The 12,269-nt window shown below is 48.9% G+C and overlaps 1 protein-coding gene across 1 annotated transcript in view; it reads left to right on the forward strand.

Moving 5' to 3' along the window:
- Positions 1-1,376: 1,376 nt before the first annotated feature.
- LOC136383380 (CDK5 and ABL1 enzyme substrate 1-like) overlaps positions 1,377-12,269 on the forward strand; it is a 101,283-nt gene continuing 90,390 nt past the window's right edge. Inside the window, exon 1 of the mRNA XM_066353224.1 lies at positions 1,377-2,417. Coding sequence (XP_066209321.1) covers positions 1,603-2,417 — 815 coding nt within the window. The 5' untranslated portion in view covers positions 1,377-1,602. The remainder of the gene's footprint in view (positions 2,418-12,269) is intronic.

Below are 12,269 nucleotides of genomic sequence, written 5' to 3' on the forward strand. Positions count from 1 at the left end.
GCCAGATGAATAAGCGGTGCCCCTAATTAACACAAAAAGATCGGAATGTAAGATCGGTGGATAATGGCGGAAGGCCACATGAGGAACTCAGACCGGGGAACTTAGGCTAGGGCCACCCACCACCAAGTGTGGCAAAAGAAACTTCCCAGAGGTCCTTGGAAAAAGAGAGACCATCCGTCAGCCAGTGAGATTTCACCACATCATATTAGCTCGTCCACCCTAGAGAAGCCCTTTAAATATCCCTCATCTGGTTTAATCCATGCGACTCCCCTGGCCTCTGTGTCCCCACACCCCCCACACCCCCACCCCCCGCAGAGAACCTCCTGGGGTGGGATGAGCTGTACTAAATAAAGCCTTTCCTATTCCACACTTCGTGGCTACAGCCCCTTCCTTCCTTCTCAGCAGGGAAAAATACCTTACAAAATACATATTAGTCCCAGTTTACATAAGAGGAAAAGAGATTATAATCCACACACACACACACACAAAGTTGCAACGTACTACAGAGTGAAGCCATCTCAATCACCTCTGTCTTCATAGAAAACGAAGCACATTTCAGAGCCAAAGTAAAATTTAAGTTGGCCTTTGCTGAGAAAGAGATAAAGACTGACAGCTCCATCAGATGGGGATGTGTAAATTAGTCTGGCCACACGAAAGATGTTTGCGCGCCTGGGCTCTTAAACACCCCAGGGCGTGTATTTATCTCAGGGGCTGCGTCCTCGGCCAAAGAATAAATGAAGCACAAACTCAACGGTTTGCGACAGTTTCAAGGTGGGACAGTCCGTATAAGAGGCTGTTGACATACCCGTGTAACTATTACTAAGGGCTTATTTCTCGGAACCCAACGGCAGCGCAGGTCCAGTTAACAAGCTGAGGGCCATATCTAGGCGTTGCTCCACATAACTGTCTTGTAGACCCACAACTCTCCCGGGATCCCATCCTCACGCTGTGACTCAAGGAATTCTGCTTGCGCCCCAACTCTTAGTCTGAGGGCAAGGAGGAAACGTGCTCGCCTCCGGTTCCTGGCTCCGGCGAGCCCCGGGAACCACCAACTCTCCCCAGGAAGCTCCAACGACCAGGACCGCCTGGCGGATCCCCGGCCCGCCACCCGCTCGTCTTTCTCTTCCTCCTCTTCCTCCTCCTCTGGCCCTTCGCCTCCCGCCGCCAGTCTCTGCGGCCGCCGCCTTCGGCTTTGTTTTCTCCCAGGTTTCACTCCCCACACGTGATAGTGTGTTATTGCAAAGAGCGCTCCGGAGCGCGAGCGCGGGGCGCGCGCACCTATAAATACAGACTCCCCGGCCAGCAGTCGGAGAACGCGGGGATAGGGAGCGCCGGGGCCACAGCGACCAGGCGGCCAGTGGGCCGACAGACCGGCAGCCAGCGAGCCAGCGAGCCGCGCGCGTGGGCCGGGGAGGCGGCGCCCCCCGCCCGACCACCTAGGGGCGAGCATGGCTCGCCCGTGGGGGGGCCCGGCCGCCGCGCACGCCGCCCGCGCCCCGCGCCCTGCCCAGCCCGGGGCACCGGCGCTCGCTCCCGCGGCTTAGCACTCCGGCGCCGCTCGCTAGTCCGGGCAGCGCGGAAATATCGCGGCAGACGGACACAATGGCGGCGGTTGCCGCCACCCCTAGCGCGGCCGCCTGCAGCAGCAGCAGAAGCGGCGGCGGCACCGACGCCGCGGGCACCAGCGGATTGCAGCAGCCGCAGCCCCAGCCCGCGGCCGCCGCGCCGGCCCAGCCGCCGCTGGAGCCCCCCAGGAAGTCACGCATGGACCCGCGGCGCCGCCAGGCTGCTCTCTCCTTCCTCACCAACATCTCACTGGACGGACGGCCCCCGCTGCAGGACGAGGAGTGGGGCAGCGGCGAGGAGAGCGGGGCGGCCAAGCCGGGCGCGGGGAGCGCCTGCGGCACGAGGACTCGGCTCGGCCAGCTCGCCGGGGCCGAGCGGGGCGGCTGCAACGCGCTCTCCGCGGCGGGCACGGCGGCGTTGGCAGCTGGCTCGGGTCCCTGCCTCCCTCCGCGGTCACCGCTGCCGCCCCTGACCCCCTGCGGGGCGACGATGCCCGCACTCGGGGCCGCCCGGGGGGTCGCGAGCCCCCTAGGCGCGGGCCGGGCGTCGGGGGAGCAGTTGCAGCCACTCCGGCCGGCGCCACTCGCCGCCTGCGCTCAGCTGCAGCTGTCGGACGGGCAGGAGGAGTCGGAGGAGGACGATGCCTTTTCCAGCGTGCAGGTGCCGACGGCCCCCTTCCTGGGCTCCGGAACCCCCGGGAGTGGGGGCGGCAGTCGAGGCCGCCTCAACTCGTTCACTCAGGGAATCCTGCCCATCGCCTTCTCCAGACAGACCTCTCAGAACTACTGCGCCCTGGAGCAGCCGGGCCAGGGCGGCAGCACCGGCGCCTTGGAGCAGCTGCAGCGGTCTCGGTGAGTATCCAGGACGAGCGCCCAATCCCCGTCCCTTCCGGCGGGCTCTTGGCTGCGGGACACGGGTCGCTTCCACCTTCCCTAGCCCTTTCCCTAGGCCTGCTGGATCCGTGGGCTTCTGGCCCCTGACCTAAACCACTAGGGCACGCAGAAGTGGGAGAGTCCCTAGGGAGTATGTGTTCACACGTGTGTGCACAAGCCCAGAGTTCGCAGAGCAGAAGCGCCGCGGTCAGGCACTGGGGTCCGGAGTTGAGAGTTGCGGGAGCCCATTAAAAAGCAGCGCCAAACCCTCCCATCGCAAGGAGGAGATCTGACATTTCCAGAAACCATCCAGACCCGGAGTCGCGCTCTCCCCACTCCAGACGGGACTTGGTGGTGCATAGAGTGGAGCAGTGGGTCCGACTCGCGGCTCAGCGATGCGTGTGAGCAGGAACTTGTCACAAACACGCAGTGAATCCCTCCTGAGAAATTCCTGCCTGCGCTCAAGTATTCCTGTGTTTCAGGACAACTTGGCGTATTCCTCTTACTTTCCTCAAATAACGTCAAGTCCTCACATTCCTTTGTCATGGCCTTGGGGGGTGGGGTACAGAGGGGAAATAGAGCTTGAGGATTCTTTTTTCCATTTCAAAATGAACTTGCTAGAATTCGTTGAAAGCATGTTGTACTCGCATCTTAGCAAAAACATGAAATGTTGGACATTTGCTTATTGCTCAGGAAATAGCTGGAGCTTGTCACCATATGTTCAAGGGACAGTTGGGAGTTAGATCTGTGCAGGCAGTGGGACTGGAGATTGGAAGAGGGTCGGAGTGGAGGGGGTTGGAGAATGCTTGTCTGTTCTCTGGGAGAGAGTGACTGTCCTCCCTTATGAGTTAATAGGGCCTCGTATGCAGTTAGTTATAGGATCGACTCCACCTTGGCTCAGTTAGTTTAACGTCTTGAGGCCTCAGTTTCCTCTTCTGGGATGGGGCCTTGCCAGTTTTCCAGGCCTCAAGATGAGAAGGTAGAACCTTTTCTGTTCTGCCTTCTCTCTGTAATGCTCATCTGAAAGCTCAGGCATGCCCTGGCCTCAGAAGGTGGCCTGTTGAAACACTTATTTCTCCCCCTAGGGACAAATGGGGAAGAACAAACTGGACTTATCCAGAAGTTTGCTGGGTCCCTTTCTTCCCAAGTGGGTGAAATCATGACCCTGCTTAGTATGTAGCACAGCAGTGTGAGTGCATGTCACTGCAGGCAGGCAGGGGTGAGGAGCAGGGGAAGCGGCCTCGTGATTGTATGGGTGAATTATTGAGGCTGGGCACAAGTGACAGTCTGTCCCTGGCATTTATTGTCAGTGCATACGTCTCCCCATTAGTGGGAGGGAAACCCCTTCCATTCTGGGTGAGGGGAGCACACTCAGCAGTTTCTGGGCAGCTCGGTAGGACTGCCTGACATCACTCACTGGCTCATAATGTCTATAGTTTGAGCATAAGGCCGTCTAGTACAGAAGGACATGACAGGAATTGTAACAAACATACATGTTATTCTAAGCCAACGTGCATGCCTGCTTACTGTTGGCGGGCGCCCAGAGAGGGCAGCAAGTTCAAGTGTGACCTTTTGCCTTCCAGGAGGGGCGAGGAAGCTGTGACATGGTTCTGTACCACGTCCCAGAGCTGTCCCTGGAAGCTCTGCCTGCCCCCACTTTTCCCCACTGGAAGGAGAGTTGTTGGGTAGGGAGAGGGCCAAGGGCAGGTGGCCTTTAGAACACGCTGGGAAGGAAAGGTAGGTGAGGCCAGGTGGATGAGGAATGCAGACCAGGACTTGGCAACCCTAGATTCTGGGTTTGCACCAGCCATAGCTGGAAACCCTGGACATGTCTCGCCTCACACCCTGCGCGTCCTCAGTTTCCTCATGGAATTAAAGGGCTGGGACAGATGCACACAGCTGTTCTTCCAGGTCTACTGCGTGAGCGTCCTAGTCCTGTGGCCTGCTACAGAGGCCAGGTGGGTTTAGCTTGAGGGTGTTTGTACAACCTGACCTTAGAATGAGATGCAGGCATGGTGTTAAGCTTGTTCCCTGTGGCTTCGGTTGGCAGGACATGCACTAATGAGTGAATGAATGGGTCTCCCTCCACATAAGGGAGGTCTTTGGAAAACACCTTCAGCTGTGTTCCGTCTGGCAGCAGAGGTGTCCCAACGGGACTGACAGCTTAGGAGTCCATCCAAGCTGGTTGCAGTGGCCCTGGGAGTGATCACCACCACCACCACATCTCAGTAGTGATCTGCAGGAACCTCCTCTGTTGCTCAAGGGCCTTCGGGTTTACAGAGTACTGTTGTAGACATCAATTTCAGCCCCTGACAACATGGAGGGCAGGAATCCAAGGTCACAGAGTGGGCAGAGCGTGACCTAGGTGCTTTGTTATCCATCAGGTATGCTGTGGAAAAATTCTAGTATTGGGACTTTATACCTTGTATCATTTATTCAACGAACAGTGAACATAGTGAGTATCTATTGTGAGGCGCCACTTTGCTGCTCATACAGACAGGAAACATAGTCCCTGTCCGTGTTGCGAGGAGTACGTAGCCAGGCCATCTATTCCGGTGGTGAGTGCTTGGTTAGAGCGAGCTCCTTGTTTGAGCCCAACCAGGGCAGGGCCACTCATGCCCTCCCTCCCTGTGGGACCTGGCTCGGGACCTTGACATGGTATTTTACTCTAACAGCACGTCCCAGGTACTATTCTAAGCACTCTATGGAGATTAAGTGAGCTCGTATATAATAGTCTTCAGACAGCACAGCCTTATCACCGCACTCTTAGGGGCAGGGAGGTTAAGTGACTTCTGACCGTCTGTGGGAGCTGGGTTCAGATGCGGGCACTCTGGCACCGGAGTCGGCCCTTCCTCACCTGTTTCACTCCCTCTGCTGCGGTTTGTGAGTCAGGCTTGTAAATGCTTGTCAGAGTGGCTTCCACTGAACTAGGCAGAAGGTGGCCTAAATGACCGCTAAGGGCACTGCTCACCCTGTGGTTTCCTTATTTTGGTTTCTGCCTTTCTGTCATTCAGGAAGGACCTCTGTGTGTGAGGGCCCCGGGGACGGTCCAGAGCTCTCAGTGGCTACAGTCCTCGGTCCTGCCCGGCGCCCAGCTCGCGCCCCTCTCCTCAGCCACACCTCGTTTCCTGTCACCTAGGTTGCCGTCTGATGCATCAGGTGCTCCCAGGCCTTTTCATGGTTTAGATCCTGGGAATCTAAGCAGCACAATTCCTGGCACCCGCAGGAATCGTCCTTGCGTCTCTGGCGCTGTCACTTACTTTGTGACGGGGTTCTTATCTAGGCAGTGGGAATAACACCACCTCCTTCCTGGGTGAGTTTCTTTTGTTTGGACTCTCTGTGTCTTCTCAGCTTCACCCTTTCCCCTGTAGCCCTGGGGTCTGCAGACAGTGGCCCACCCATGGTCCAGATGTGGCCACTGGCTGTTTATTTTTATTTATTTTTTTATGCTTTTTTTTTTAATTTTATTTATTCATTTTTAGAGAGGAGAGAGAGAAGGAGAGAGAGAAACAGAGAGAGAGAGAAGGAGGGAGGAGCTGGAAGCATCAACTCCCATATGTGTCTTGACCAGGCAAGCCCAGGGTTTTGAACCGGCGACCTCAGGATTTCCAGGTCGATGCTTTATCCACTGCGCCACCACAGGTCAGGCCACTGGCTGTTTATAAATACAGTTTTCTGGGAAACAGCCTGCCCGCTCATTTCTGTATTGTCTTTCGCTGCCCTTGTGCTCTAAGGACAGAATTGAGCAGTTGTGGCAGAGATCACATGGCCCCAAAAAAGCTTAAACTATTCATTCTCTGCCTCCCGACAGAAAGAGTGTGTGACCCCTGTCCTATACCGTGGAGGCGAGTGCTGGCCCCTTTTAGCCCACCCTCACTGTCCTTGCCTTCTGGAAGCTCCTGGCTTCTGTTTGGACCTGCCAGCACCTCCTCCCCTCGTCGAAACCCGCATCTGATCCTGTCAGTTTTAAGTTGCTTGTATTTCATAGGAGGCGGCCGTGGCCGCCCGTGGGCCACCACTGCAACCCCCCTGCTCCCTTGGGGATTATACCCATTTTAGAGCTTTGGAGACTGAGGCTGGGAGGGGTTAACAAAACTTGCCCAAGGCCTCATAACTGGAATATAGAGTTAGAAATTGACCCTGGTTTCTCTTGCTTCGAAGTCGGGTTTCGCCTAGACCTCGTAGTGTGCTATAGCTGGCTCCTGTGGACTGAGGACTCTGTGGGCTGGTTGGTGACCTGACATCAGTCCTGGTGGGAATCTTTACACTACAGGAATGAGCCAACTTTACAAGGCAGGGCTTGTCCTTCCTTCCAGAGAGCTGGTTTACCGGCATGTGTACCCAGGGCTACACTACATCTTTTTTGTTCGTCTCCCAAAGGGGGACTGCAGAATGTCACCATTAGAGGAACAGTGCTAAGAACCAGACGTTTTTGTAAGAGTCTGTTACTTCACAGAATTTTGTGACTTTCTCCATTCTCTGTGTTCCACCTCAAAAAATATCTGACCCACTCATCCCACATGCAGTTTTAAAATCAAACTTGTCACAGACACTGTGGGGCTCAAAAGACTGTTTAGCGTTACATGTTGGAATCATGAAATCATCAGCCCTTACTCTTCTTTACTAACTCTGTAATGCTGTAGTTTCATTTTTGTTTGGTTTTTAAAAACCTCCAAGAACATACTATTAGTCAGGGTTTCTTGTTTTTTCCCCACTCTTTGTTTGTGTTAGCATTTTGGATAATTGCACACCATTTTATATTTAACAGGGTTATCATTAATGTGGTTTGGGGTTTATGTTGTACATTTAGTCACAAAAACGAAAAGCTTATAAAACAACAGGCAAATGCTAGTAGTTTCAGACTTGGAATTTTACAATCATGTGTGTGTAAGAAAGGTCCCTGTCTTTTCCCAGATGTACTTAAATCTAAGTTAAGTTTTATGATAAATAGATGATAAGCCATTCAAGAAGAGACTAATCAAATATTCAAGAATGCCAGATTCCTATGCGCCTAGCCCATAGTTTTATTTTAAAGCACTTTATTCAGTTGCCCAATGATTTATAAAACAAACTGTGTACTTTGGTCATCTTGGGGGGAAGGGATGTGAGAGACCAGAGGAAAGGGGATAAATGGTTGATCCGATGTTGAAAGGTAGACGTGATGAAGTATTCTGTCTTATTGAGTTGAATCAAGTTTGCTTTTGGAGAGAGAACAGTAAAGAAGAAAGACGAAATTACAAATGTCCAAGGTAATTGAGGGGTTGGATTTATCCATCACAAAACAAACTTCTGAAAATATAGGTTTTATTTACTTGTTTGGGGCTTCACAAAAATTTACAAATGCTTTAATATGTATTATTTCATCAAATTATTTTTAAAAAGCAACATGGTAGCTGTTTTACAGATTAGAAAGTCAAGCCCATGAAGAACTAATTGACTCATCCATGGTTAAATACTCTGTATGTGGCAGAGATGGAATTTTAAAATCTACATTTTCTAATTCTAAGTCGAGAAGTTCTTTTTCTTCAATTAATTTTTTATTAAGGTAACATCAATTAATAACATTATATAAATTTCTGGTGTACAACATCATAATTTGGTATTTTTGTACTCTACTGCATGCTCATGTGGTAATGTTGTAAAGTACCCAATCCACAATTCTGTGGGTTTTTGTAGAGGCACATAGTCCAAATAAGTTTTGAAAAGTTTTATTAAAGGAAATTTATTAAATATGCCAGCCACATATGGCTGACACAGGGCAAGAGGCCCAAATTGTACAACCCCCAAAATAGTTCAAGGGCTGTTAATATACTCTTAATTATATGCCGGGGTCCAGCCCCGGGGGGGATCCAGGGGTCCCACAGGAGGAGACGGCGTCGGCGAAATCGAGTGAGAGAGCCGAATTCTTTTCTTTCTCTTTATTCTCTAGTTAGCATTTACTGCCAGGCATCTCTCCCAAATGCTAGTACAGCTCCTTTTTTATACACACACACCAAGTTACAATTACATGGTATTAATCATTGCTTCTGTTTCACTATGTTTACATGTTTCCAGATAACAGTTAATTTATATCTATAAACTACAAATCAGGTGGCAAATCATTCAAAGTACAATTAAAAAATAACTTGAATAGCGATAACATCGGTAAAAGCTTTTAAAGGATTAGTACTAACTAATAACTCAACTTTACTGTTGTTGTGAGTCAAGGGGCAGAGAGAGATTAACAGACAAAATCATTAGGGATTAGCAAAGGACCACCGCTTGCTCAGGCAAATGGCCTTGAGTTTATGCAGTGTCCTAACTTTTCTCACAAGATAACAAAAGGCTTGCCCATTAAGAAATTGACATAACATTAAGAGTAACTTTTGCTTAAAGATATATAGAGTGCACCTGCAAGATAGCTTAGTAGCAACATAATATCAGAAGGCATTAATTGCTATTGCTTCTATGGATTCTTCCATATTCCTCTTTATTATCTGAATGAAAAACCTTGGGAAAGTATATAAATCTCATGAGAATGTCTCACTGAGAAAGCCCAGTAACTGCCTTCAGTCATAAAACAATTCTCTTAGCAAAACATTCTTTTCTTGCTGACTGCATTCTCATCCCAGGCCACACAACGGGCCATTCCATAACACCTTACCTAAGATTCTATTGTCTAGTCAAATTTTATTTATTTACTATATTCACACACTAGCTAAGTTCTAACTATATTCTTCTTAGAGTGTACCACTATCTGCAGATCAAATAAGCAAGAAGAAAGGAAAGTTTCTCTACTCTATCACATGAAAAGGCTAGGGAGGAAAAATGATGAATTAAATGAAGGCCGAAAGGTGCTCTGTGCACAGCCACTGCCTCCTACCCATACACAAGTCACAATCTATTCTTTCTAACATGATTAAGAAGAAATTCTCCTACAAACTTAACCCTTTACGAGGGATATCATAGCCAGCCTCTTATATATCTATGAGCCCAGTTCAAGGGGCTTACAGGCTTTTCTGTGGAACTTACACCTTCTGTCTCATTTCCAAAGAAATTACTACAAATCTACAGGGAAAGCACGGTACTATTATCCCTGTGCCATAAATAATAGCACACACCCAGAAAAGGGGGGAATATAAGGCCAGATTAATTCAAAAGATTAAAGGGGGAAGTATCGTTGTGCCTTTCCTTGCGGTGACTTTGTCAACCCGCAGCTGTTGGTCTTTACTGCGGTGACTCTATCTTCTTTTGCTGTGACTTTGTCAACCAGCAGTTGTGGATCTTCTCCTGCTGTGACCTAGTTAGCCAACATTAGTGGATTGGCTCCCAACAATTATACATGGGAGGGGAAAAAACCTGACATCACAGCATAAGTTTATACCTTTTGTTTAGAGATACATACATTGCCTCACCTGTGGTGGCGCACTGGATAAAGCATCAACCTAGAGATACATACATTAACTACATGCTTTCAGGAGGGAAGGGGTAGTTTCCATAGGGACAAATGCCTGTAAATGGTTCATCAGTATAAGAAAAGATTTAATTTAATTTTTTCTTCTTACAGCTGGCTACCTATTCATCCATTTCCCCATAGGTATGTGGGAAGGTAAGAGAATCCAAGTCTCCTTCCTCTTCTGCATTTACAATACAATGCCCTCGGCCATATTGGTTTTATGCTAATTACACAAATACAGAGAGGTCATCCACAAAACCTCTTTGTACACCCAGCCCAAATCAACAAAATGTTCTTTAAGCCTCCTAAAATATTAGTATTAATTCTGTAGCTTTTGGCACCTTACAACAGTAAAGTACCAAAGAATTGCAAAAATTAATATTTTAGGAAGAAGAGTCAGGTTTCTTGTCCTCTCCTTTCTGTAGAGAGTGAGGGGAGAGGAATGTGAAAGTTTCCTGGCTTGCAGAAACATACTGTGTAGAAAACCACCTTTTACTAGGAAGCTTAAAGGGCATTTTATAATCTGGGCTAAGCATACAGAAAGATTTTATAAATATGATTTTTATACTTCTGTGTGATTTGCACCAACTCTGGATGGATGACAGCATAATGTTGTAAGTAAATAGATTTTGTGCTGGGTTTTGAGTGGAAGGGGAGAGAGAACTTGGATCCCCTCCCTTCTCCCACACCTGTGAGGAAGAGGATAAACACCTAGCCAGGTGCGGGGGAGGGGAAGAAAGATTAAGTGAGCCTTTTTCCTCTCCTTAATGGGCCATTCACAAACACTTATCCCCTGGTGCCATGTAGGCCCCCCTCCCACCCTGAAGGCGTATAGTTAATGTATACACCTCTAGACAAAGGGATAGCAGATGAACACTGAAAGCTTTGGGAATGTCTTTTCATATATAAAACAACATTTTTTGCTATTGTGTTACTTTATAAGTTTTAATATGTAGAAATATTTTTTATAAATCCTATAGACGAACGTTATAAGCTTGGTAATGATTGTGTCATCTTCCCCTCCTCCTCCTTTTCCCGCCAACCTGTGTGTGATCAAAGGTACATAACCTGCGTCAGGGCTATATTCTGGACGGCATGATTTGGGTCAGCTTTGCCCCGTGTTAGTCATATGTGGCCGGCATATTAATAAATCTCCTCCTTTAATAAAATTTCTTAAAAATTCATTTGGACTTGGTGTCTCTACGTAAACCTGGCTGAACGTTATTTTATAACACTCACTATGCGAAATCTAGTTTCCGCCGTTACCGTATATTTGACCCCCTTGACCCATTTCACCTCCCTCTACCCCCTTGCCCTCTGGTTACCAATATTCTGTTGTCTGTGTCTATGAGTTTGTTTTGTTTTGTTTTGTTAGTTCACTTGTTACTTTGTAAGTCCAGAGTTTGAAAACAAAAAACTACCGTAGCTACATCACTTAAGAAAAACAAAGAACTCTATTAGATGCTGTAAAATTTTATTCTCTTTCTGCCCCAAATCTTCCATTTGTATGTTAGTTAACTTCAAGGGAACAAAAATGCTAGGGCCTCATCCAGTTCAGACCTATGGGCTAGAGTCAATCAAGGTCAGTATATTAAAATACAAAGAAATATTGTGCTATCGTTCTGGCTAGCCAGCACCTTCTCCTCCAGCCAGGATGCTGATTTTCACGTGATAATCTCTGGGGCAGGCCAACAGAAGCCTGGTTGGGGGCCCGAGATGTGGAAAATTTCCCCAGTAATGACAGCTCTCTCCAAATATTAGTGTTGGTGTCAGGTCCTCCTTCCCGGCACCCTGCTGCTTGACCTCCTCAGAAAACTGGGCCAACAGATTCAAGAAGAGAAAGACCAGCTTTGGAGGCAGCCTCTGCCACCTAACAGCACCAATCAAGGCAAACTCATTTAATTCCTTCGAGCCTCAACGTCCTCGTCTGTAATATGGGAATAATAGTTCCTGCCTTTTGCGGGTATTGCAAGCATTAAGATAAAAATGGAACAAGCAACATCCAGCAGAGGTTTGGCCTTTGGTGGTTAGTCAGTGAAATTGTTGCTGGTAATTCTGTCCACAATTGCCTTGTGCCCAACGCTGTTCATCAAGTAGCTGAGAAACTTGACAAGGTCAGCTGAGATCATCGGGATGGAGCTGTTTGCTTTGGTGGAGCTAATGCTGTGGTAGTCTGGACACACAATTTCCTGCATTGCTTTAATTTTCAGTAGTAGTGAAGTAAAATCAGAGCAGCAAAGGAGGGCAGTACCTCCTCCCTTAGGTGCTGCATTCCGCCCCTGTTACTCGGAGTCTTGACAGTTGCCCTTGCCAAAAGAAAGGCCTTGGGGACCAGGAAGCCAGAGGGGTGGGTTCACATGTTCAGCGTTGCACCTTAGAGCAGGCGGGGTGACGCG

The sequence above is a fragment of the Saccopteryx leptura genome, chromosome 11, assembly GCF_036850995.1.
Source record: "Saccopteryx leptura isolate mSacLep1 chromosome 11, mSacLep1_pri_phased_curated, whole genome shotgun sequence".
Classification (NCBI taxonomy): domain Eukaryota; kingdom Metazoa; phylum Chordata; class Mammalia; order Chiroptera; family Emballonuridae; genus Saccopteryx; species Saccopteryx leptura.